At 35.9% G+C, this 26,413-nt stretch overlaps 4 protein-coding genes across 8 annotated transcripts; 3 read left to right on the top strand and 1 right to left on the bottom strand.

The window, feature by feature from the left end:
* Positions 1-124: 124 nt before the first annotated feature.
* Positions 125-7,897, top strand: LOC111779762 (putative clathrin assembly protein At5g35200). 5 transcript variants are annotated; one of them, XM_023659890.1, is made up of 17 exons: positions 125-280; positions 912-1,023; positions 1,100-1,169; positions 1,346-1,443; positions 1,917-1,972; positions 3,642-3,727; positions 3,815-3,915; positions 4,757-4,840; positions 4,994-5,044; positions 5,143-5,208; positions 5,284-5,349; positions 5,443-5,523; positions 5,624-5,701; positions 5,902-6,072; positions 6,575-6,653; positions 6,889-7,007; positions 7,235-7,897. In XM_023659890.1, exons 2-17 carry the CDS (start codon positions 925-927, stop codon positions 7,607-7,609), a joined length of 1,680 nt encoding a protein of 559 aa, XP_023515658.1. In that variant the 5' UTR covers positions 125-280; positions 912-924; the 3' UTR covers positions 7,610-7,897. The 5 variants fall into 5 exon arrangements, with proteins under 5 accessions (XP_023515658.1, XP_023515654.1, XP_023515659.1 ...); XM_023659886.1 differs by having other exon boundaries at positions 900-1,023; XM_023659891.1 differs by having other exon boundaries at positions 127-280; positions 900-1,023; positions 5,905-6,072.
* A 666-nt stretch (positions 7,898-8,563) lies between these two features.
* On the top strand, positions 8,564-13,958 carry LOC111780673. Its single transcript, XM_023661140.1, has 3 exons — positions 8,564-9,470; positions 11,542-11,726; positions 13,227-13,958. The coding sequence occupies exons 1-3, from the start codon at positions 8,918-8,920 to the stop codon at positions 13,680-13,682; spliced, it is 1,194 nt and encodes a 397-aa protein (XP_023516908.1). The 5' UTR covers positions 8,564-8,917; the 3' UTR covers positions 13,683-13,958.
* Positions 13,959-14,089: 131 nt separating this feature from the next.
* Positions 14,090-18,224, bottom strand: LOC111780674 (vesicle-associated membrane protein 711-like). The gene is made up of 4 exons (XM_023661141.1): positions 17,823-18,224; positions 16,572-16,762; positions 15,754-15,917; positions 14,090-14,548 (listed from the first exon to the last, which is right to left on the bottom strand). Exons 1-4 carry the CDS (start codon positions 18,040-18,042, stop codon positions 14,458-14,460), a joined length of 666 nt encoding a protein of 221 aa, XP_023516909.1. The 5' UTR covers positions 18,043-18,224; the 3' UTR covers positions 14,090-14,457.
* A 5,792-nt stretch (positions 18,225-24,016) lies between these two features.
* LOC111779628 (36.4 kDa proline-rich protein-like) lies at positions 24,017-24,978 on the top strand. The gene has a single exon (XM_023659715.1). The coding sequence runs from the start codon at positions 24,065-24,067 to the stop codon at positions 24,842-24,844; it is 780 nt and encodes a 259-aa protein (XP_023515483.1). The 5' UTR covers positions 24,017-24,064; the 3' UTR covers positions 24,845-24,978.
* The last annotated feature ends 1,435 nt before the right edge of the window (positions 24,979-26,413 follow it).

The following is a 26,413-nucleotide window of genomic DNA, read 5'->3' as shown; positions in this document are numbered from 1 at the left end:
GAAGAATGATTCCCATTTTAACTTCAGCGCAGTACTAATTCTTACAACTCCGTATTTGTCTGACAGCGAAGATTATAAGAGACAGATTTAGAGAAAATTAAATTGCATTAAATAAAATAAAAAGTAGAAAATGAAAAATATTATTTAAAAATTAATGGTTAAAGCTCTGGAAGACGCCGACGAGTCGACTACCATATAGAGCTTCACATTTGCGACTTTTCTTTGGTTGCAGACTACCCTCCGATCGACCTGTCTTCTCTCTTTCTCGATTCAGTTTCAGGTATATCGACTTCTTTGATCTTTTATTTGTTTCTGATTTTCTGTTTCTCATCTCTGCTTGAACTGTGGATGAGGTTTTGTGTTGCGTTGAATCGCTCTCTACTTGATTTAGATCTTTCTATTCAGTCTAGATTTTGTCTATTTTTCCTTGTGTATACTGATAACGGCACACTCTTGGTTTAAGTTTAGTGCAATCTAGGTCGTTCAGTTCGATTTCGACCTTTCCCTTTTGAGCTTACTGGCGTTTCAATCTGTGTTTTTAATGACAGTAAATTTATATTTATTGATGAATTCTTGGCGTATCTCTGGAAATAGTTTTTTTGAAATTTGAGTTTCTATTTTTTAAACTCGGTTTTTTGAAATTTTGTTGCCGGAATTCTAAAATTTTGGGTGTCGGCGAGAATATTGCTGATGGATATGATATTTATTATGATTCTCGACTACCTTGACGGATTTCTATTTGCTTCAATTTTGCCTTTGAATTTGCAGATCAATTGACAAATCAAGATATTAATTAATTATGAAAATTTATGCATTATGCAATGTATCGTAGTTTCATTTTTGTGTATAGTTTATGTTTGTGCAAGCCGAACCATATCAAATTGCTGACTTTCCTGTAGGTTTCTTAACAGCGAGGGAGAGAGGATGTCAGGTGGGGGTACACAGAACAGCTTAAGAAAAGCACTGGGGGCCCTGAAGGATACTACCACAGTTTCATTAGCTAAAGTTAACAGTGATTATAAGGTACTATAAGTCCTACTCTCACTGCATCTCAATAGCCTGGATCTATCTCACATTCTTGGGGCGATGTTGAATTCAGGAATTAGACATTGCTATAGTGAAGGCAACAAATCATGTTGAACGTCCTGCAAAAGAAAAACATATCCGGGGTGTGTTCTCTGATGCCCTTCTGAAGATAGTATTAATCTTGTCCGATTGAATGTCTCTTCACATGTTCTTCATCTGAACTTCACATTTTTATTTGATAATGTGTTTCTTCTACCTGATGTTGTACGATTATATAACTCGTAATATTAAAACAAGATGGTTTTGGACTTATCTGCAGCTATATTCGCGGCTATCTCAGCTACCAGGCCTAGGGCTGATGTTGCATATTGCATTCATGCTTTGGCAAGAAGATTATCAAAGACGCATAATTGGGCAGTAAGTCTACATGTCTTACCATCATATGCATTACAAATCTGTACTCTTTTCAAATCAACTGCCATCATAAACAAGATATACTTTCCCGTTTCAAAGTTCTAAGTAGAACATTCAGTCTTTCTATAGCTTTTTGAGCTTACATCCTCTGTATTATTGTGCATGTTAACAGTGCTGGTAAATGTTACATTTGACATTGTGGTCTATTATGTCAATTCTGTTAACTCTTTGCAAAGTCTTGGGGGAAAGTAAGTTATATAAAAGCATCTTTATCTGTTGTGGACGTAAAATTGATGGTGGCGTTCATACCAAAAAAGTGTTCCTCTTACAAGTAATATTTGCAGACACAGTTTATCCATTGGAAAGTACCTGATTATTTATTTCAAATTTAGATGTCTTGGGTTTAGATTTCATCTCCAATTAAGATTTGTAGTGCTTGTTAAACTTTTTTAACGTATTATGATTTCATTCTGTAGGTTGCATTAAAGACTTTGGTTGTTATCCATCGTGCTTTGCGGGAAGTAGACCCCACATTTCACNTCTGATTTTCTGTTTCTCATCTCTGCTTGAACTGTGGATGAGGTTTTGTGTTGCGTTGAATCGCTCTCTACTTGATTTAGATCTTTCTATTCAGTCTAGATTTTGTCTATTTTTCCTTGTGTATACTGATAACGGCACACTCTTGGTTTAAGTTTAGTGCAATCTAGGTCGTTCAGTTCGATTTCGACCTTTCCCTTTTGAGCTTACTGGCGTTTCAATCTGTGTTTTTAATGACAGTAAATTTATATTTATTGATGAATTCTTGGCGTATCTCTGGAAATAGTTTTTTTGAAATTTGAGTTTCTATTTTTTAAACTCGGTTTTTTGAAATTTTGTTGCCGGAATTCTAAAATTTTGGGTGTCGGCGAGAATATTGCTGATGGATATGATATTTATTATGATTCTCGACTACCTTGACGGATTTCTATTTGCTTCAATTTTGCCTTTGAATTTGCAGATCAATTGACAAATCAAGATATTAATTAATTATGAAAATTTATGCATTATGCAATGTATCGTAGTTTCATTTTTGTGTATAGTTTATGTTTGTGCAAGCCGAACCATATCAAATTGCTGACTTTCCTGTAGGTTTCTTAACAGCGAGGGAGAGAGGATGTCAGGTGGGGGTACACAGAACAGCTTAAGAAAAGCACTGGGGGCCCTGAAGGATACTACCACAGTTTCATTAGCTAAAGTTAACAGTGATTATAAGGTACTATAAGTCCTACTCTCACTGCATCTCAATAGCCTGGATCTATCTCACATTCTTGGGGCGATGTTGAATTCAGGAATTAGACATTGCTATAGTGAAGGCAACAAATCATGTTGAACGTCCTGCAAAAGAAAAACATATCCGGGGTGTGTTCTCTGATGCCCTTCTGAAGATAGTATTAATCTTGTCCGATTGAATGTCTCTTCACATGTTCTTCATCTGAACTTCACATTTTTATTTGATAATGTGTTTCTTCTACCTGATGTTGTACGATTATATAACTCGTAATATTAAAACAAGATGGTTTTGGACTTATCTGCAGCTATATTCGCGGCTATCTCAGCTACCAGGCCTAGGGCTGATGTTGCATATTGCATTCATGCTTTGGCAAGAAGATTATCAAAGACGCATAATTGGGCAGTAAGTCTACATGTCTTACCATCATATGCATTACAAATCTGTACTCTTTTCAAATCAACTGCCATCATAAACAAGATATACTTTCCCGTTTCAAAGTTCTAAGTAGAACATTCAGTCTTTCTATAGCTTTTTGAGCTTACATCCTCTGTATTATTGTGCATGTTAACAGTGCTGGTAAATGTTACATTTGACATTGTGGTCTATTATGTCAATTCTGTTAACTCTTTGCAAAGTCTTGGGGGAAAGTAAGTTATATAAAAGCATCTTTATCTGTTGTGGACGTAAAATTGATGGTGGCGTTCATACCAAAAAAGTGTTCCTCTTACAAGTAATATTTGCAGACACAGTTTATCCATTGGAAAGTACCTGATTATTTATTTCAAATTTAGATGTCTTGGGTTTAGATTTCATCTCCAATTAAGATTTGTAGTGCTTGTTAAACTTTTTTAACGTATTATGATTTCATTCTGTAGGTTGCATTAAAGACTTTGGTTGTTATCCATCGTGCTTTGCGGGAAGTAGACCCCACATTTCACGAAGAACTCATTAACTATGGCAGGAGAAGAAACCACATGCTTAATTTATCTCATTTTAAAGACGATTCCAGTGCTAATGGTACCTCCTCTAAGGCATTAGATTTGAAAAAGAAAATATAAAAAGATTGAAAATCTCAATCTAAAACATTTCGTGTGCTGCATGTAGCATGGGATTATTCTGCTTGGGTTCGTTCATATGCCTTATTTTTGGAGGAGAGGTTGGAATGTTTCCGTGTGCTGAAGTATGATGTTGAGACAGATCGCGCGGTAAGGAAATACTCTTCTTTAGTTGATTAACTATCCTTTTATTTTCATTCGATCTTTTAATTTGCTTTCTAGGAGATTAAACTACTACTTCCTTCTCCAATTGGTGCATGCACACCTTATGTTTATCATAAACAAAGGTTTCTTTTTCTTCTTCTTTTTATCTTTTAAAAGGAAACTAATACTATTAATTCAAGAATAATAAAAAAGAGGAAGAGGGAACTAACTTCGTAAATAAATGGAGTTACAAAAAACTCCTCTCGTGTACTTGCTTATTAAAAGAGGAATAATCACAAAAAGCCTGAAAAAGAGCACACCACCATAGGGAGACCCAGAAAACCATTTTCTCAAAATTCTTGCGGTGTTGAAAAGGTTGCCTCAGGAGTGTATTGGTTCCTCTCCACCCAAATTGCCCAAAAAACTGCAGCCACCAAAAGTCTCCTTCGGGACCTTCATTTCGAAATAAATTTTGCAATATTCTGTGGATGGCTTTGGATTTTTGCCAAATTATATGATTGGCCAAAGAGGATCAAGAGAAGAGAAGGTGCTGGAAGTATGCTCCAAACTCACCCAGTTTCCCTGTCCACGGCATGAAAGATACTTCTGATGAAAGCCACTGCAACATTTCCTTTATGATTCCTTTTAAAGCCCAAGTCCCTAGAAGATAAATAATGAGACCAAGCTTGCTCGAACCTCATCTTGTGTTTAGAGAGTACAAGGCATGGGAACTATCATTGAGAGGCGCTTGTCACCAATTCACTGCATCTAATTGCTATTTGGGTTTCATATAATTGAGAATGTTGTTTCAGCTACACTGAGGTAAATTTTATGGATAATGGTGCAGAGAACCAAAGATCTAGATACTGCTGAGTTGCTTGAGCAGTTGCCAGCATTACAAGAGCTTCTATATCGGGTACTTGGTTGTCAGGTAATTTATGACCCTTGCTTCAGGTAGATGTAATTATATCCCAGTGACTAGGTTTTTATTACTGAAAATAATGCGGTATGGTTTTGTTTTTAAATATGAGAACTTCCTGGATTTTTCCTTAATTATTGTGGAACATTTTTTACTTCTTTACAGCCTCAAGGAGCCGCCGTTCATAATTTTGTAATTCAGCTAGCCCTTTCATTGGTAGGAACCTCTTACATTCTTGCATGTCCAGTGAGAAAGCTTTACTCGTTTGCATTTTTGGTCCTTCTCATTCTCATGTTTTTTTTATCCTTTTGCAGGTTGCTTCTGAGAGCATCAAAATTTATCAAGCCATCAGTGATGGTACGGTAAACTTAGTTGACAAGGTAAGAATTGATCTGATTGCCAGACAAGCTTGATGTAAATGCAAAAACTGAAACTAACATGGTCTTAAAATTCAGTTTTTCGAGATGCAACGGCAAGATGCAATGAAAGCCCTGGAAATTTACAGGAGGGCTGGCCAGCAGGTATTGGACCAGTCTTGCCGTTTTCGTCAGTTCATAGTAGTGCACAAGATATGAGTTGTATCGACATGGTTGTAACTTTCTCCATTTTTGCAGGCGGAGAGGCTCTCTGAGTTCTATGAAGTTTGTAAAAATCTTGATATTGGGCGTGGCCAGACATTTACAAAGATTGAACAGGTAGGTTGTCCTCCCTTTGCTATCTGCCTTTTTTATGTCCCCCTCCACACACACACACATAAAAAGTACTGAGTTCTGTATCTTGATTCACATTTTGAAGCCCCCTGCATCATTTTTACAAGCCATGGAAGAATATGTAAGAGAAGCTCCACGGACTTCAACCATTCGTAAGGATCAGGTAGTGTTTGCTTATTTTTAAATTATTTTTTATCCCTCGTCAATTATTCATTGTTTTTTATGCTCTCCCAATTTTTTTGTTCCCCAAGTCCTCTTAAACCGCTCAAAACCAAGACGTCCTCTGCAAATCCACCTGAATAAATGGCATCTCATTTCTAAAAAATTAAATCACCTGAACTATTTTTGGGGCACCATAATAAGCAGGTTGCTGATGCTAAACTGGCTGCTCCTAGAGACATTTTGGCCATCGAGTACAAGAAGGAACCGGCAGCGCAAGTTGAACAGCCAGTGGCACCTCCACCAGCCCCGTCTCCCCCACCACCTGAACCAGTTAAAGTAGAACCAGCCGTGACTGAGCCACCTGACTTGTTGGTAAACTTCTACTGCTAGTCAATCTACTCCTGATATCAGTAGATTAAGACAAAAAACTATGATTCATAAGTAGTTTATAATTTACCATAAAGAATTTCGCCAATCATTTTCTTTAAAATAGTAAACTATATATTAAATTTATCATTAATTCTGATCTTTTTATAACGTATATTACTAACAAATTATTTACTGTACATGCTTGTCCATGATCGAGAAGAGACTTTATTGGAGTTATTAGTTGTCCAATAACTCAAATTTAATTTTACGTAGTTAGAATTGTTTTTTATTTTAATGCTCAAAAGAAATTGTATGGTCTTCAGAATCTCCGGAAGTATATAGGGTAGGTATTTTGAATTTCTCAAATAAACAAACACTAAAGTATCTATGAAAAAAATAAAACGAAAGTAGATTGCACATATTACAAATATATTTGTTACTAATTTGAAGTGAGATAACTCTTCTAGAAATACATTATCTGAGATAATTATCTGCTTTTGGTTAGGGTTTGAATGATCCTGTACCTGAGGCTACTTCCAATTTGGATGAAAAGAATTCTCTGGCGTTGGCTATTGTCCCAGATGGTAGTTCTCTTCTTTCTTTCTGCATTTCCTTCGAATTTCAGTAGCTATAGAAAAATTCAATATGTTCTTGGGTGAAGCAAAATTTGAAGTGATTATGTTCCAAATTTTTTTGTGAAGTTACATTTTAGAAGTCAGTAAAGAAATGGGGAACTTTAAAACTTTAAGCTTGTGTGTGATAACTGAATTATTATACACGTGGAGTCAGCTGGACTAATTTTACTGCTTGTGTTCACAGCCGATCAAAAAACCAGTTCTGCTCCAAGCCAAGTTAATGGTACTACAACTACCGGCTGGGAATTGGCACTTGTTACGGCACCAAGCTCAAATGAAAATGTAGCTGCTACAAGCAAATTGGTACTTATCTTCTCCCACTAAACATCAAATTTTGCCTTCATATTGAATGTATAAACACGATAGTGACATAAATCAGTAACATTTCCCAACCTTTATTCTATCCTTGCATCAAAATATGTCCAGCAAACTATTATTCTTCTACTGCTCTTAACTTCTAAACAACGTTCTATTCTCTCTTTGCCAAATTATGATATTATTCTGATAATGCTTTGAACTCATTGCCAAAGGCCGGAGGTTTGGACCTGCTTACATTAGACAGCTTGTATGATGATGCAATCAGAAGAAATAATCAGAACGTGAGTTACAATCCATGGGAGCCAGTCCCAGTGCATGGTGCCATGGTGCAACAACAGCCAATCCATGATCCCTTTTTCGCCTCGTCTGCTATGGCTGCACCACATTCAGTACAAATGTCAGCTATGGCCAACCAGCAGCAAGCTTTCATGTTGAATCAGCAGCATCAGCATCAGCAACAGATGATGATGATGGCTCCCCCACCGCAACAGTCGAATCCTTTCGGAAATCCTCATGGAGCCAATGGCCACCACTACGGTCCGGGTATGCCTGTTCATGCTTCCAATCCATATGCTGGTCTCATTTAACATTATTCAAAGAAATATACTCTTATAGGAATGTTAACGATCAAGCTTTTTTTGGATTGGGAACTGCTAAATATGGAGTATACAGATGTACAATATGTTGTGTATGTGCAGTAGTTAAGCTTAGCTAGAGTGAGATTCTTTTGATAATAATTAGTGAGACAGGCTTTTGATTGATTATTTGTGTCATGAAAGATGGTAATAATGTTTTAGATACTTGGCAAATTTGCTGGCAAACCTGCTTCGCTATTGTGAATCATTAAGCAGGAAAATTTCTAGTTTTCTTCTTTCCTTTTTGTTTCCTTCCTCTTCTAACCATCTGTTCCCTTTATTTATTTTATTTTATTTTACTTTATTTTATTTTATTTGCTGTATGGCTACATAATTGAATTGAAAATATTTTATATTTCTTTTTAATCAAACGAAATTCAATATATTCTTCTCTGGGCGGTTTGCCCGATGGCACCTTGGCAAGGGACAAGGGAACAGAGCCAAGACATCATGTTCTTAGTTTTACTGACCGAATTGGGAGAAACCAGTAGATTGGGTACCAGGTAAAAAAAATGTTTATTATTATTTTATTTTTAAAAATTGACTTCTGGTATTTACTTTATAAATAAATGTTTAATTTATATTGTCTCTGATTTTACTTGTCGAATTGTGTTCCCGGAGCATAGTGAACGTTTTATTCTTTGTTAAATTATTTTAAAACAATAAAATACTTAATTTGTTAATTTAACTTTGACTGTGAATGGTTGATTTTACTAAATGTAAAATTTAATTTTACTCCATTATATTTAAAACCTCGAATTTGTCTTTTTTATTGAACAGAAAATTGAAAGATGACTCGATAAATATTTTTTAAAGTGTTTAGTAGTTATAAGGCTAAATTTGTAATAGCCGGAGGAGAAGCGGTTAAGGGTATATCGGTAATTAAGCAGCGAATCGAGAAGTCGACGTGGCAAAATCCTTGTGGACCTAACTGTGGGGATTTGGTGAGGTAGAGGTGGTTATTCTGGAACGTTTCGCAGAGGATAATCAGAGTCGGCACCGCGAAGAAATAGGCACTTGGTGGAGTTGGGAAAGCGAGAGATCAAAACAGAAACTGTAGAACTCTCTCTGCAAGGGACTTCTGGCTTTCGCAGAGTTAGAGAGAGAAAGTAGATAGAGATACGGAGACGAAAAGAGAACGAACGAAAGAGACGAGACGAGCTTCTTCGCCATTTCCGAAGCTCTCCGAAATGCGTTCTCTCTTTCTGTTTTTCAATTCCATTCAGTAACAATCCGGACGATCGGAATTTGTGAATAACTATGTCTTGGTTGTTTAAGTCTCTCCAAGCGAGCGATGATAATGTCTCAGCCGAATCGCAGTTCAACAGTTCATCCTCGTCGTCGGATTGCGCTCATTTCACCACCGCTGTTCCTTCTGTTGAAGACGATTTCGCCGCACTCGGTGAGACGCTGAGCCGTCAGCTACGCGGTTTCACCAACTTTCTCGCTCCTCAACCGTCTTCGGCGGTCGTTTCTCCCGCCGATTCTTCCGACTCGTGTTCGAACTCTTCGTCGCCGTCTCAAACGCTTCAAGGAATTCGCAATGATCTCGCAGAGATTGGCGGTGGTTTGAGAAACGGCTTCTCAATGCTCTCTGTTAAGAGCAACAAGGCTGTTGGAGAGATATCCAGGCTTGCTTCTAACTTGCTGCCGTTTCAGAGTCGTTCTACCGATGATGCAATAGACGAGGAATTCAATGACGAGATTATTGATGATACGCCGGGAATTACGAATGAGGTTCTAAGTTTTGTGAACGACATTTCTTCGCGGCCAGAGTACTGGACGGATTTTCCTTTGGCACTAGATGAAACAGGTAAATCCAAAATCTCTTGCTGTTAATATTTGAGATAGAAGTAAAACATATGCCACTGTTTAATCGTTGACCAGTGAATTTGGTATAAATAGAAATTAGGATAAAATAATTTTGCCTGCAAATTGTGTGCTATTATATTAAACAAGAGGTGGCTACTGAAATGCTCCGGAGATGCGTGCAACCGTGTTCTCTCTCTCTCTCTCTCTTTTTTTCTTTTTCTTCTCCTTATTGATCTGTTTCTGTTTTCTTTTTCCGTATGCAAGAATCACTTCCTAATATTATGAAGCCTAATTACCAACATAATTTTGTTAGATGCTGTAATCGATGTAAGATGCGAGAGATTAGGCGTGAGGAAGTCAATATATCTCGCAAGTAGAGACTAGACATACCGCTTTAAACTATAAATCTAGATCATGAGCTAAACCAGAGAAGATAAAACAAAACTATATGTTCCTTTCTCCATCACTTTATCTGATTACTTCGATTCATGGAAAATATGTATTTCAAATTGTGGTTTGCCTGTTCTGTTTTTAGAAAGAAGTAGCGAGAGGCATTGATTACTTCCATTTGAGGAACACCTCTCGTCCAAGAACTCTTCCATCCTATCAATTCTGTATTCGTCCAAATATATTTCTGGCTATAACAATTTAGTGATAACTTAGAAACCAACACTTTCTCCATATTATATCCCTATTATTCAATATAGTGTCAAGTATGAGTATGACTACTTAGTTCAGTCATCTGATAGACAATAAGCACTCATCTGAATTTGGATGTTTACATTTCAAGAATTGGTTGCTGGATGTATTGAACAATTATCAACCCAACGGATTTCGCTTACCATCTTCAGTTGGTGAGAATATGGAAAGTGATGATGACCGTAGTTATATACTAATCTCTAAGAGGTAGATGGGGCATATTCGTATTCTGCTTACTCTTAAGTCCAGGCTGTCTTTTCTGTCATCTAACCCCCTCCATAACAAGAAGACAATAATTTTTTGGAGAAACATTTGCAGCAAAATGTAAATAAATTTCTTAAATGGTTTGCCCAATGATCTTTGGATCTTTTCCGGGAAGCACAAGTACTTGTTTCTTTCAATTGGTAATTTCTCCTCCTTGATTGTGAGACAAAATCGTTGGGTGCCATCTGTTGAGGATTATTGGGAGTGAGTCCCACATTGGTTAATTTAGTCTAAGATCATGGGTTTATAAGTGAGGAATACTATCTCCATTGGTATGAGACCTTTTGGGGAAGCCCAAAACAAAGCCATGAGAGTTTATTCTCAAAGTGGACAAATATCATATCATTGTGGAGAGTCGTGATTTCTAACATGGTATCAGAGTCATGACCTAAACTTAACCATGTCAATAGAATCCTCAAATATCAAACAAAGAATTGTGAGTCTCGAAGGTGTAGTCAAAAGTGACTAAAGTGTAAACAAAGGGTGTATTTTGTTCGAGGGCTCCAGAGAAAGGAGTCGGGCCTTGATTAAGGGGAGGCTATTCGAGAGCACCATAAGCCTCGGGATAGTGTACTTTGTGAGGGGAGGATTGTTGAGGATTATTGGGAGTGAGTCCCACGTTGGTTAATTTAGTGGAAGATCATGGGTTTATAAGTGAGGATTACTATCTCCATTGGTTCGAGGCCTTTTGGGGAAGCCCAAAACAAGGCCATGAGAGCTTATGCTCAAAGTGGACAATATCATACAATTGTGGAGAGTCGTGATTTCTAACACCATCCTCCTTATTGCTTCTTCATTTTCTCGTTCAATGTTCTCGTCTAGCCTGAGGATGTAGATATCTGACACGCCTCCCATATGGTTGAGCTTTCACTAAACTATGAATACAGTCACCACAATAATGTGGTGCAACTAACCTTTGTGTTTAATTGGAATTGCTAATTGGGTTAGCATCAAACCCATGAATATTTTGAACGCAACTTTTATGTTTAATCACTGCAAGTTTTCTCTGTAGTTGTAATTATTGGGAAGTTAAAGTTTCACATTGGGAACACTGTATGCGGATTTTATCCTTCACTGTTAGCGTAATACTTTGATTAGCTTTATTGCAGATTTTAAAATGTCTGAAGTTCAAAGAACGCACATTTCAACTGTTGAGCAGTTGGTGCCAAGTATATCATCTCTTAAAATAAAGCTTCAGAGTTTCATGAGCAATGAACTATTCTGGATGATATATTATATACTCTTGCTTCCAAGATTTGATCAACCGGATTTTGAGCTTCTAGCAACCTCTGAGGTAAGACTTATTTCCCTTTTAAATTGCCGTACTTTGCATTTCTAGATTGTTTGCAGTTAATTACGAGTAATGCTTGCTGCTGCATGAAAGCCTAACTGGAACTGCTTGAGGATTTTTTTTTAAGCATAAATTGATTTTGGAGTTACTTCATGTTTACATTGAGTTTTTATAAAATTGGATCTGCATCTGCTGAGCTAGAATTCATCTTGTGGCTCTGTCTGTCCTTTCTGTCTCGTGTTTCTGCTTGTTGGACGCCTTGACACATGTCTAGCTTTCATTATTTGCTTTCTGTGTGTTTACTGTATTTCAAGGCCCTCGTCTACTGTGCTTACTATTGAAATACTTTTGCTTCCCTTTTCTTTCCATTACTATGAATATCATGCTAGAATTGTAGAGTTTATTTTTGTTGTTCTTTTTCATGCTAGGTCGATGCTAAATATTTCATATAACTTTGATGCATTGCACTAGGATGTATCTTCCGAATTGAATATTAGTATGTATGTTTCTGCACTGTTAGTCTGATTTAGTTCAAGTAATTAAAAGAACTACTGGTTGTGTTCGGGTTTCTGTATGGCCATTAAGAAAATGGAAACGAAATCGACCATGCGTTTAGGAATATATTTAAAACTTTCTTTAAAAACCAAAAAATGAATAATAAATAATTAAGAAATTAAAGATTAATATAATTGAACTTTCAGTTTACTTTAAAAACCACAGTTGAACTGAAAAGAATTAACCAGTTGGTTTCAAACCTAATTGTACTTTTTTTATGGTTAATTATGTTGTAGTTTATGAAATTCCCAGGGATGTAAGGCTTAAATCTATTTAGACAAAAACAGTCCACAGTACGTGCCCTGTAGTTGTTTCTGCAATCTATGGCGTGACTAATTGATTACATAGAATGATTATGTTGGCTTTGATCACAACTTAGCGATCTCTTACAGCTATGACTTTTAATTTCTACATTAGTTCTCATTCTGTCCCTCTGTTAGGAGCTTATACCATAGGACATGGACATGTTCTGTTAGGAGCTTATACCATAGGACATGGACATGTTCTGTTAGGAGCTTATACCATAGGGCATGTTGGGCATGTTTGGGAGTGATTATGAAATCATCAAACTTAATATGGAACATGATTTTAATCTTTCAAAATCAATCAATCAATCAAGTGCTTAGTTTTTACAAAATTGATCTTTAAAGGATTAAAGGCATGTTTTGGATTGATTAGAATATGACAAAAGTGATTTTGACCCTTTTAAAATCACTCCCAAATATGCCCTTAATCGTTTTAGTTGGTTTCTTCTTTGCCTACGTTTTTAACGTTTAAGTAATTTCATTTGGACTGAATGCATCATAAGCAAATCCAATGACAGAATTCTGTCTTCCTTTTTTTGTTTGTTTTTGGAGTATTATTTATTTGAGGCTTTCAGTCAAACACAAATTCCCACGATAAACAATTTCATATTATTAATTTGTCATCTTTGTTCTTTTTTGGTAGATTGTCGAAGCAAGAAACACCCTTCTAGATAAACTTCAAAGGCAAAATACATCACGGGTGAATTCTGAGGATACTTGTTATCAACAAAAGGGAAATATGGCATCTGAGGAAAAGGCAAACTCCTCCCAAATCATTGAAGGAGGTGAAGGATTGGAAATTGGAGAGAAAACCAATCAAGGGTTGGAAAAGGCAGATTCAAAAACTTCTACAGATGCCAAAAAAGGGGTTAAGCTTGAAGGTATCTCATTCAGTGATAGTGATATAGAGGATGATGGGACCGATTTGGCTGGAAGAACAAAGCCCCCAAGGACTTCTTCATCAGCCGAGTCTAATGATTGGGTTCAGCTGCATGAAAATCCAGTCCCAAATCTGGATCAGCAGAAGGCATGGAAGCAGGACAGAGATTCAGAAGGTGGGGATTCAAGTGATTGGTTTAATGTGGATGAATTTGACTAGAAAAGTGGACATAATCACTAGCCCACCCCGTATTTCCCCAACCTCAACCCAATCTTTTCTCCCCCCAAAAAAAAGCTCTCGATTAAAAAAGAAAAAAAAGAAAAAAAACCTCGATTTTCTTTACAGTAGAGGAGTGGTCGCAAAGGATTAGGTCTTATTTTGTGCATATGATTTCTTCATAAGGTGTTGGGCTTCTAACGCATTGTTTCCCCCTCAATTTAACATTCCAAACTCATCTTAAATCTGATTTCTCTCAATGAATTATGTTTTGAGTTAGTTTTTCTACTTTTGAAAATTTAAGCTTACAATATCTATTTACTATTACGTTTTCTATCGTCTAGGTTTTCATCTCTTAAAATGTGCTTGTGAAGTTTTAAAAACAGGGCTCTAGAAACTACTCTGCCTAATAAATAAAAATGAATTTTGAAAATATAAAGTGAAGACAAAATTGTGTATTTAAGTGACCTATATGAAATTCATCTCAAGGGTAGACGGTGAACTGAAGCCAGAAAGTGGTGTGCTTGGTGACAGAGAATTGCGTATCTTACCGGCGTATGCCATAGCTTCTGCTAGGCAGGAGGAACCGATGCTTCCAGCGGCAGCGACTATACGAAGGTTGCATGAAAGTGGGTTGAAATTTGATGTAGTCTGTACGGTATATTTTGAAGAATAAGATTTCGACTGCACATATATTTCAGAGTACAATTTTAGTATAATAAGGCACATGTTCTTGAATGAGTGATGAAGATCACTTAGCTGCGTCTTCTGCATTTGCTTAATTCAAGCAGGACGGCAGTAGCAGCCCTTCGCAGAAAAATGCTAGCAGAATATAAAGGACGATCGTGAAGATGAGCAACAACGAACATCTGCAAGCAGGATAAACGCATACTGATTATTGTTTTCTTGTTTCCTTTACATTCAAAATAACACTATGGGCAGAAAAACATAATGAGTTATGATTATTTGATCGCTAATAAGGAATTTTGGGTTCCATATGAAAGTGAGGGGGCGTCGAGAGGGGGGCGGACCAGACCCTGATGAAAATCATAGGGCAATTAAAATGCGTAGTTCAAATTAGAAACCAACTCTTATTGATAACAGACAAGTACAAGTTAAGCGAGATTGGACAGCTTCAAACTAACCAAAAAGATACCCCTGGCCTATACGCACTTGTATACTTCCAGACATAATAACTCAAGGTTCAGTACCATTGGCAACATTCCTTAATATGAATCAAAGCATCAATGATACTAGATAAATTTTAAGGAAGATGTAAAAAAAATGTTTATTCAAATTATCACACGATATTGTAATTCATGCTACATTGAAAAAGAATAAGCACCATTTTTTCTTGAATAGTTACAAATTCATAGCATCAATCATACAAGATAAATTTTAAGGAAGATGTGAAGAAAATGTTGTTCAAATTCTCATCCGAGGTAATTCATGCCACATTGAAGAAGAAAAATAAGCACCATTTTTTCTTAGATAGTTATAAATTTTAAGTGGATGATAATTTAATGTGGCATAGGTCACAACGTGTAATAATTTAAACAACATTTTGTTCGCATCTTTTAAAAGATCATATTGTATGCTGTGTTATATCATTGATCATATATCTTTTTCCAGCCCCCTAACCTCTTTCTATGATAGACATTAATACAGGGCCCATCAGCAACGAAACCAGAGGATCACAGTTGGCTGGAGGGATGCATGTAAAGAACTCTCAATACTAGCACTTACTACGTAACTATTTTAATTACTAGTTGAACTAAACCGATGACTCTTTCTCAATAATTGATAAGAGAATTTATTAAAAAGATTAAATTTACACTTACCAGTCACCAACTTAAGTTTTTTAATTCAATGATTATTTCATTGTAGTCATACCTATTTGGTATTTTGAGGCTCATTACCAAACTTAATAAATTCAGTATCACGATTCTGTATAAGTTTTTCAATTTAAATGCAGAACATGAAAGCAGACATCATTGTTTGTGTAATGCATGGAGTGACTACATAAACAGCCTTATATGTATTTATACGTATAAATCGAGTCAAAGATACTTACGTGAGTTTTAAGTTTCTCCACCACAAGGTGTTTCTGTAGCGACGTGATTGCCTCCTAAATCGAACTGCATTTCCTTGAATGTTTGTGGTTTTATCGACCAGCAGAGCCAAGCGGTCACCCCTCTCCAACACTTTCTCAATATTATCAACCATTACACTCCTCACCTGTCATCAAATACCAATGTTTGATGAATTTCTATTCCGGCATAATTGAAGTATTGTAAAACCAAATATTGATTAAATGCGAATAAATTTTCTTTAAAAGACAGTTATTCTAACCATAATATGCCTATTTCTATTCTATTACTGAGTGATGAAACTAAAATGTAAATACAATATTCTGTAACAGTCTCGTTATATCAAAACCGCCCCACGAAGATCCGTCAAGAAAATATTTCTTTAACGTAGTCTGATGCTAATTAAATTCATTGCTGAGAGTCAATGGTAATAAACTGTAACGATTATTAAGCTGGAATTTGGGAAAGCACAGGGAACCACTGTTTCAAAAGATAATGGGATAAACAACTTACATCAAACAGAGTTCAACAAATAAATTTCGGAACTGGCCCGACTCAGTTCACCAAACGGTTTTAGCCTATTTGCTTTTGAATCGTTAAGAATATTCTTATCTATCATCGAAGTCTTTTTTTTATGCAGTATGATATAGCTAATTAAATTCATTGGTAAGAGCCGGAAGAAGACAGTAACGATTACTAGCTGAATTTTGGAAAACACTAGCAACAGTTATTTCAAATGATTGATAGGATGAACAACTAACTTAGATCAAACAGAGTTTATTAGATAATTTTTTGAACTTGCCTGACTCATTTCACCTTTTAAGCGGTTTAGCCTATCTGCATTTGGATCATTTGAATAATGGTCCATTTGTTGGCTTAGAACCCTTGAAAATTCATCGTTCATGGCATATGCAGGAGCTGAGAGAATTGTGCGAGCATAGGTCTTCACAAATCTTTGATGAATGTCTTCGAGAAATGCAAAAGGAATTCTCCCTGCACAAATATTGATAGAAGCTTCGTTATCATCGGTTAATGAGACTACTCTCTGATCAAGTTGACGGTGAAACTGCGAACTTGAAGAAAAGTTAGATATAAACGAAATGAAAGCTACGGAAGCAGTCATTTTATACAGAAGAAAACTTTCATTCAACAAAAGTAGATTCGAATTAAGAGAAATCAATCTTGATCTAAAAAATTTCCAAGAGCTCAACAAGAACTAAAACAACGATAATAAAATACAGCATAAACTGTTTAAAAGAAAGTTGTTCAGTGAAGCTTAGCGTATGAAGTTTTGAACAATTTATGAATTGGTAGCATTACGTTTCAAGGAACTAAACTATAAAACGGAAACCAAACAGAAAAATGCAATTTCTCGTAGAAGTTCTCAATCGAATTTGCAGAAGCAGCCTACGAAATCTCGTGAATTAACTTTTTCTTACATTTCTCCATCAAATCTGGGCGAGAAAGAAGATTCATATAACTGCACCAATTACTTACATTCTCAATATTTACATGGACTAAAGAGTGAAGTAGAAAGCATTTGTTATACAGATTGTTGTGAAAGTGATTTAAAACAGATCCGCGCGAGCAAACAGTTTCTTCTGTCCTCAAGAACAATGAAATTAGGTCAACAGAAAATTACAACACAAGCAGAGAACGTCCGAACTTTCGGTTTAAATTTAATAGAAAAGTGTTTTATGCTTGTGATAATAACAGTATCATTATTACACATCCATTTGGTTTGAACAAATAGCAAGAGGAAAATAATGAAGTCATCATAATTTTTCTCCCAACTCCAAGCTACAAAAGCTCATTCTAAATTTTAAGGGAGAGAAATCGATGCAAAGAGCTCAGGATCGGTTATCAAAAGCATAACGTTGTAAAAACTATGAGAAAAAGACTCTCAGAACGCATTTCCGGTCCTCAAATCTCATAAAAAAAAAAAACCTATTATTATCTCTACTAGGAACCGTTCCTCGACGCCTCGTTGGATAGGAATTCAAACTTTGTTTCAGAAAAAAACTCGATAGATCAAATCATTGAAAAGACTTACTTCCGGAGGCTTCGTCGGCCATGCAAAGAACGGTAAGGCCATCAGTCTTCTTGATGTGAAAGATATAGCGATCATGAGAATAGGAGGCATTGCTATCATCGTCTCCCTGCTTCATCTTCTCCATGATCTGCCTCGCAATCGCGCTCGCATTCGTCTGTGTAGCGCTGAACTCCGCCAAAACAACGTGTTCTCTGGCTACCATTCCATAGAGAATCCCCATCGCTCCTCTTCACCGCCAAAAACCTATACGTTTCGAGATCTCAAAACGAGAAAAGAATAGGAGTTCGGAGGCCAGAGGCCTCAGGAATCGCAAACCGGGAATAATTTGGCAGAGATCGTTTCTCAGCCGAAAGAGAAGGTTAAGGATTTCTGTTATTTCAAGAGGTCAAGATTTAAGTGGAGGACAGAACGGAGAAGAACCAATTGGAGAAGCGGTGAGTTGGAAATGTGGCGTGGTAGTGCAATGCCATAGCGTTACGCTATGCCGTAGGGGCTACCCCGAATTTGGCGGGAAAAGCTTTTATATGTGCGTTTCTAAATCAGCGGGCACAATCCTGGCTGGTAGCTACCAATGGATCCAATCACATTTCCCCTATTTCAATTTGAATTATTTTCAATTTATTCAATATAAAATCAACTCAAAATTACCAAATAAAAATATTCTTCTCCTAACATTTTACTCAATAAATAATTCTTCTTAAATAAATATTAAAAAAATAAAAAATTTGCTCATATTAATTAAAAAAATCTTATAGTAAAATTGAGAAATATTGACGCCTTATTGAGAATATTATTTTTCTTTTGAGCTAACATTAATTTCAAATCATGCATCAATATCGAACGTACTTAAAACGCTCCATAAACATTTTAACTGACGCTATTTGAATGTTCCGAGCATACGAATCTAAACGCAAGATTTTCATTGAAAGTATGACTGAAAACTTCCAAAATGGCTCGATTACTTTTTTTGCATACTGCAGAGCTCATGTTACTTTAGGTTCGAGAGTCTTAATACTTTCTCCCTTCTGTTTTTTTAGAAACGTTTGAATGCTTTAACTCGAGTATAGTTTCATGGTCAAGATATCTCTGTTAGATGAACACGACTCTCCACAATGGTATGATATTGTCCACTTTGAGCATAAGCTATCATGGTTTTGTTTTGCGCTCCTCCAAAAGACCTCAAACCAATGGAGAAAATATTATTTGATTATAAACTCATTGTCATATTAGGATCAGTCCCTAAATTAGCCAATGTGGGACTTTCACTAGTTAGGAGATTGTATGCTCGGAGCTCTATTTTCATAGTTGTGATGTAATATTGTAGAAGAAAATAGAAGCTTTTAGGGCGATCCAATAGATTGAGTGAATACACATAAATATCATCGTCAATTTGTTGATACTGAAAACGGCTCACGTAGTCCTATTCAAGAAATTATATAAATATAAAGTAGAGCTACCCACGATTGGAAAGGCTAAATTAATAATTTAACTTATCAATATTTAAAAAAAAAAACTATTACAAATACATATACACATACACATGCATGCATATTCCATGATTAAATTTAATTTAAAATCATAAATTTAATTTTTTAGCAAGGTCCAATTACCATATCCTCTCTATCCCACAAATTTGAATCCAAAAATAAGTGTTCGTTTTCACTTAATTATTGTTGAATAAAATTTTATTTAAAATTATGAAATGTATTTAAAATTCACAATTCACTTAATTATTAATTATTGTTGAATAAAATTTTAATTAAAATTATGAAATGTATTTAAAATTCACAATTCACTTAATTATTGTTGAATAAAACTTTATTTAAACTTATGAAATGTATTTAAAATTCACAAAATGTAAACTTATAAAAAAGAAAAATAAAAAGTTCAAAAAAGAAAATGTTGGGGTCCACACAGATGTGTGGTGCGGAGGAATCAACCCATGTATTTATCCAAGTGAGTGGTGAAAACGAATAGCAGCCACTAGATCATAACCCAAGTAGATCGCTATTGTGCATCCACAGCCATCAGTTTGGATGAAGAAATCTCAGCCATTGGATTTTACAGGAAACACTCTGTGTTCGAGAAATGTTATTCTACGCGACACCACACACGACAAAACCCCATTAATTACTCCGCCGGCCATTCCCATGCAACGTCGAAAACAGCTCTGGTTTTATGTCGTGACATTTTTGTGAATAATTAGCCAATATAGCTTATTTTTATTTACCAAGCCGTTAAAAGTATCAATATCTCCCCAAAAAAATATATAAATAAATAAATAAAATCACTCATTTGCTGGCTTTTTAAAAAGCAAATTGAGATATATAATATAAACAAATCTAATTACTATGGTTAATAAAATCAACTATAGTCCTAAATTTAAGATTCTTTAGAAAAATACAATTATTTACCTAATTTTCATAGGAAATTATTTAATCATAAGTACAATTTTGTGGTTGAAAGGGTAAAAAGAAATTTGTTTTCTTGTTTATTCCGTTTTTAAGAAATTATTCTTATTCGTCCTTTTTAACACAAACTTGTAAATAAATTTCAAATCCTTTAAAAATTTTATTTTAAAAAAAGTTTCTCTTATTTGAAAAAAAAAAAAAAAATCACAATGAAATGAGCTTAGAGTATTACAGTAGAGATGTATATTTACCTCACGTAGTCAAAGCCTCGTGGAAACCCACTCCGAATGAAAATAGAGCAATAAACAGGGCTAGGGACGAAGATTGTATTTCACACCCCCACTCTGTTCTCTTTTATTATATATATATATATATATATTAGTTTTTTAATATTTTTTTTCTTACCATTCCATTTTCATACCTTTCCAGAAACGACACCATTTTATTTCAATATATTATACTTTATTCCGTCGTTTATTTATTTTTACATAAATTAAATAAAACTAAGTATAATTTAACTGATTAAGTACTTTTTATCTAAATATTAGGATTCAAATTTCTAGCTCGACTATCATTAAACTAAAAGTACTAACAATAATTAACGAAAAATACACGTTACAAGAATTAATATTGTTAATATAAACTAGTAGCAACCATTAGCAAAAGATGAAAAAACATAAAAAGAAGATGACAGATTGAAGAAGGGGAATGTTGTGAATGTGAATATGTGTAGAGAAGCAAATCCAAAGGAGAAAAAGGTAAAAAGGATTTAAAGAAATGATTTTGACAGAATGGGAAGGAGAAGATATTGGAGAAGAAAAGAAAGGAGCAATCACATCACCAGTGAGGAAAGCAAAATCACGGATCCCACAACGTTACAAAACCCCATACAGCTTCATCTCTTTTAACCTCACTCACCCACATGCCCCCCTCTCCTTCTCTCTCCTCTCTTCCTTCACACAACTCCTTTACCTGTTACAAACGCTAAAAATGTAAGCTCATCACTAATAGATATTGTTTACTTTAGTTTCTGTCTCGCAATTTTAAAACGTGTCTATCAATGAGAGGTTTTCACAATCTTATAAGAAATATTTTGTTCTCGGGAGAGGTTTCCACATTCTTATAAGTAATGATTCGTTCTCTCCTCTAATCGATGTGAGATCTCACAATTCACTCCCTTGGAGGCCTAGCATTCTCGCTGACAAATTACCGAGTGTCTAGCTTTAATACCGTTTGTAATACCTCATGCCTATCACTAGTAGATATTGTATGTTTTGCCCTGTTACACAATCCACTCTCTTGGAGCCCTAACATTCTCGCTGGCAAACTGTCCAGTGTCTAGCTCTAATACCATTTGTAATAGCTCATGTCTATCACTAGTAGATATTGTCTGTTTTGACCTGTTAGGTATTACCGTCAACCTCACAATTTTGAAACGCGTCTAATAAAGAGAAGTTTCCACGCCCTTGTAAGGAATGTTTCTGTTCTCTTCTCTAACTAATATGAGATCTCATATGCACCAATTAGAAACAAAAAAGATGTGAAAGTAAATGTAGTCTATAATTAACATTTTACATTTCTTTTTCTTGAGATCAAAAGCTCAATATAATAACAACAACGACAGTATGATTATTATTACCGGTAAACCGTCCACTGTCTCCCAATCCACCCCCTTGGAGGCCTAGCATTCTCACTGGCAAACCGCACCGTGTCTAGCTCTGATATCATTTGTAATAGCTCATGTCTACCCCTAGTAAATATTGTTTGCTTTGGTCTATTACGTATCACCATCAACCTAACGATTTTAAAACGCGTATACTAGGGAGATGTTTCCACACCCTTATAAGAAATGCTCTGTTCTCCTCTCCACCTGAGTTGAGATTTCACCCATGCCAATTAGAAACAAAAAAAAATATGTGAAAGTAAATGTAGTCTATAATTAACATTTTACATTTTTTTCTTCAGATCAAAAGCTCAATATAATAATGACAACGACAGTATAATTTGTGATATTCGACTAAACCATATATATAGATTTGAATCTAAACACGAGTTATGGAGGTTATCGTTTAAAACTACGAGTATTAAATTTAAACAAAATTATAGGAACCCAAAATGCATCTACCGGTGTGTCGTGTTGTTGTAGCTACCGTGCATTGCCACCCCCCACATGCTTGGTAGCTAGCTGTGTTGTATCTCTCACACCCCATAATGGAGCAAAACCACAAACAACTTCAAAATTAGAACACCGCCAATGAAAGTGCAGTTTGTTTTTTTAAACATAATGGCTATATAGTTTTGTGCCAAAACAGCTCAAATTCTATAACCACTCCCCAATTTTGGTGTTTATTTGAACGTTGGGATGAGATATTTATTGTAACACTTTTGTTAAGTTTTATGTTTAGTTTTTATAGGAAAAATAGGCCGCTAAGTTGCATATCAACGGCGATTGAATCAATAAGCACAGTAATATTTTTTTTACGTTGAAACTGTTGGATGATGGAAGTCTCACATTGGCTAGTTTAGAGAATGATCATGGGTTTATAAGTGAGGAATACTAACTCCATTGGTTTGAGGCGTTTTGGGGAAGCCCAAAGCAAAGCTACCAGAGCTTAAGCTCAAAGTTGACAATATCATACAATTGTGGAGAGTTTTGTTCGTCTAACAGAAACTTTTTCTAATTAAAAATTGTGAATAAGAGAAGAAAGCGTTTTACCCTTCCGAGAAGTGCATATACCAATGGAGAGATTCCCATGCAAGATAACGAAGGAATGAGGATGGATGAGCTGGTTGACATTAATTTGCCAACTTTATTTGGGAAAAATCCATAGGGTATTTATTATTGGGTCTGGATTGTTCAACTTTTCATGTCATTTTGTTTCAGTTTTTTTACTATATATATATTTTTTATTATTATTAAATATGTGTAGTCTACATTTTATTGTTTTATCTCACAGATATACAGACCACCCCATAGCTTAATCATTGGAGGGATACAGCATTAGGTGTCCAAACGTTTCTACCCATAAATTTACCCTAATTTTCCTATTTTTTATAATTTAGACGAACACGACTCTCCATAATGGTATGATATTGTCCACTTTGAGTATAAGCTCTCGTGGCTTTACTTTTGGCTTCCCCAAAAGGCCTCCAACACTTCCCCTCGAACAAAGTGCACCTCTCCTTAATCGAAGCTCGACTCCTTTGGAGTCTTAGTCATTTTTTACTGACTTCGAGGATGCTTGACTCCTTTTCTTTTAGAGTCCTTTGTTCGATATTTGAGGATTTACCAATCTATCGGCACGACTAAGTTTAGGGCACGGCTCTGATACCATGTTAGACAAACACGACTTTCCACGATGATATGATATTGTCCAGGATTTACCAATCTATTGGCACGACTAAATTTAGGGCACGACTCTGATACCATGTTAGACGAACATGACTTTTCACGATGGTATGATATTATCCACTTTGAGTATAAGCTCTCATGGCTTTGGTTTGGGCTTCTCCAGAAGGTCTCGTACTAATAAAGAGAGTATTCTTTGTTTATAAACTCATGATTATTCTCTAAACTAGTGGACGTGAGACTTTCATCATCCAACAATAATAACTAAAACTTACTTTAAAATTTAAAAGTATTTTTATTAATTTAGACCGAGTTATTGAGAACATGGTTGGGTTAGGGTTAGGGTTGGGTCTCCCGTGTTCACGTGATTTGTTTTTTGGGTTGTTTTTGTTTTCTTGTTTTCCTCACTATTCCTATATAACTGCAGTTGCCGCCCGCACCCTTCACTTCCACTCCCACTTCCACCCAAAAGGCTCGCCAATATGGAGCCTTCAAAAATCCACGCCCTGCTTCTAGTTTGCATGCTTTTCCTCTCCACCGCCGCCCCCATTTTCGGCTGCGGCTCCTGCGGCAAACCACCTCCCAAGAAGGTCAAGCCCGGCTCCGGTTCCAAGTCCCCTAAGGGCCCCATTGTCCCACCCATCACCCTCCCTCCCGTCGTCAAACCCCCAATCAAAATCCCCCCCGTCCCCCTCCCTCCCGTGAAACCGCCCATCGACCTCCCACCCATCGTCAAACCACCAATCAAAATCCCTCCCGTCCCTCTCCCTCCCGTGAAACCGCCAATTGACCTCCCACCCGTCGTCAAACCACCAATCAAAATCCCTCCAGTTCCCCTCCCTCCTGTCAAACCGCCTATCGACCTCCCACCCGTCATCAAACCCCCAATCAAAATCCCTCCAGTCCCCATCCCTCCAGTCACCGTGCCGCCAGTGACGGCTCCTCCAGTCATCAAAAACCCATCTCCGGGAAAGAATCCCTGCCCGCCGCCGCCGGGGAAAGAGACCTGCCCAATTGACACTCTGAAACTGGGTGGGTGCGTGGATCTGTTGGGAGGGCTGGTGCACATTGGGGTAGGGGACCCTGCAGCCAATGCGTGCTGCCCTATAATTTCAGGGCTGGCTGAGTTGGAAGCGGCGGTTTGCCTTTGCACTACCCTTAAGATTAAGGCTCTTAACCTTAACATCTATGTCCCCATTGCCCTTCAGCTCCTCATCACTTGTGGGAAGACCCCTCCTCCTGGCTACACTTGCTCCCTTTAGAAACAAGAACAAAATAAGGTCATCTGCTTTTTTCTCTTAATTTTTCTTTACATAATTAATTTCCTCCAACAAATTAGTCTCTGAATTTTGCATTAAATTCTTTACATATAACTTTAATCATTATTAATATTAAACAATTGACTTATTGGATTTTTTTTTTTTTTTNGACATGAGAGGATGTCGAGTCAAATCTTTGTCTTTTTTTTTTTTCCGATTTATTTTATTTTTCTTGCTGATGTTTGTAAACGATTTATTTTTAAATTGTGATAATTGTTGTTATGTTGTGTTATGGATTAGGTGTTTCCTTATTTATGTCTCTCTCTCGTTGACTTAACTTTTTTCCTGAGTATAATTATATGGTCAAAGCATTAAAAAGGTCACTATTTCATAAAATAAATTTTAACTAAACTAAAATTTTAATGTCATTATTGGATGATGAAAGTCTCACATCGACTACTTTAAAGAATAATCATGTGTTTATAATTAAAGTCATGAGAACTTATGTTCAAAGTAGACAATATCAGACCATTGTAAAGAGTCGAGTTCATCTAACAATCATCACCCAAGCTAAATTATATGTAATCGAGCACATAAATAATGTGTTAATTAAAACAAGGTGGATGAATATTTAAAAATTATTTTAGAATTTAATGAAAAATTGGATAAAAATGTTAATATATTAAGAAAAATTGAAGAGGTTTTGGTTATTTCCAGTGGGCTACATGTGGATTACGGTAATTCAAAAGTAGACGCTGAGGCTATGCCAAAAAGGACTGATTGGGACGTCAAAATATTAAAGGGCCCATTGTCCTTCAAATACATTTGTCTTTATGTCTCCCACCACGTTTCGAGTGATGGACCAAGATTTTATTGAATTAAAATGTTTCAATTTAGATATGCCCCGTTTTATTTATTTATTTATTTATTTAATAAACTAATAAAAATACCTATACATTTTTTGTTTTGTCTAAAAAAAAAATACATTTACATTTTTTTTTTAATTTTAATAATAACCTTTGTAACAATTCAAGCTCGGGTGGCTGTTACAAATAGTATAGTTTTGGTTCAAAATTTATGGGTCATTTTTTTTTTCTATTTTTTTGGTAGCAAATTACGATGTCTTCCGTGAGAAGATTATAAATAAAGAAGCTTAACTAAAGATCCAAGAGATTCGTTCTTCACGTACAAATAATAGATTATAGAATATAAGTGAGGACAATTATCTCTGTTAATAAAATTTTTAGAATAAAATAAAAAATAAAATCACGAGAATTTATGACGTCTTGAAAGAGTGATAGAATTGAAAATAAGGGAAGCGGTAGGGATAAGGGAAGAAGTTAGAGAAGCCAATGAGAAAGAGGGCACATGGAGGGGAGTTTGTCTCTTAGTTGAATGGAAATGTATGGTGTTTGTCCATTAGTTTCTTAAGGATTACAGAGATGGTTGTTTGTGTACCCAATAATTTGAGGAACCTTCTCATCCCAACACACATAACCAGAGATATTTCAAGCGTTTAAAGTTAGATAAGATAAGTGCTTCTCCAATGTAAGGTGGGATAAGAATGGAGAT

This window comes from Cucurbita pepo, chromosome LG18 (assembly GCF_002806865.2).
Source record: "Cucurbita pepo subsp. pepo cultivar mu-cu-16 chromosome LG18, ASM280686v2, whole genome shotgun sequence".
Lineage (NCBI taxonomy): Eukaryota > Viridiplantae > Streptophyta > Magnoliopsida > Cucurbitales > Cucurbitaceae > Cucurbita > Cucurbita pepo.
The sequence above is the reverse complement of the archived record's forward strand: the minus strand, read 5'-3'. Positions and strand labels throughout refer to the sequence as shown.

What these genes read in the sequence shown, in the direction of transcription:
- LOC111779762 (XM_023659890.1), top strand. Translation starts at nt 925, where the DNA reads ATGTCAGGTGGGGGTACACAGAACAGCTTAAGAAAAGCACTGGGGGCC. An exon ending in CAAAGACGCATAATTGGGCA is followed by an intron (nt 1,444 to 1,916) that starts GTAAGTCTACAT and finishes TTCATTCTGTAG; the next exon opens with GTTGCATTAAAGACTTTGGT. An exon ending in TTCAGCTAGCCCTTTCATTG is followed by an intron (nt 5,045 to 5,142) that starts GTAGGAACCTCT and finishes ATCCTTTTGCAG; the next exon opens with GTTGCTTCTGAGAGCATCAA.
- LOC111780673 (XM_023661140.1), top strand. Translation starts at nt 8,918, where the DNA reads ATGTCTTGGTTGTTTAAGTCTCTCCAAGCGAGCGATGATAATGTCTCA. An exon ending in TTTGGCACTAGATGAAACAG is followed by an intron (nt 9,471 to 11,541) that starts GTAAATCCAAAA and finishes GCTTTATTGCAG; the next exon opens with ATTTTAAAATGTCTGAAGTT. An exon ending in AGCTTCTAGCAACCTCTGAG is followed by an intron (nt 11,727 to 13,226) that starts GTAAGACTTATT and finishes CTTTTTTGGTAG; the next exon opens with ATTGTCGAAGCAAGAAACAC.
- LOC111780674 (XM_023661141.1), bottom strand. Translation starts at nt 18,042, where the DNA reads ATGGGGATTCTCTATGGAATGGTAGCCAGAGAACACGTTGTTTTGGCG. An exon ending in GGCCGACGAAGCCTCCGGAA is followed by an intron (nt 16,763 to 17,822) that starts GTAAGTCTTTTC and finishes ATATTTGTGCAG; the next exon opens with GGAGAATTCCTTTTGCATTT. An exon ending in TGGAGAAACTTAAAACTCAC is followed by an intron (nt 14,549 to 15,753) that starts GTAAGTATCTTT and finishes TCCTGCTTGCAG; the next exon opens with ATGTTCGTTGTTGCTCATCT.
- LOC111779628 (XM_023659715.1), top strand. Translation starts at nt 24,065, where the DNA reads ATGGAGCCTTCAAAAATCCACGCCCTGCTTCTAGTTTGCATGCTTTTC.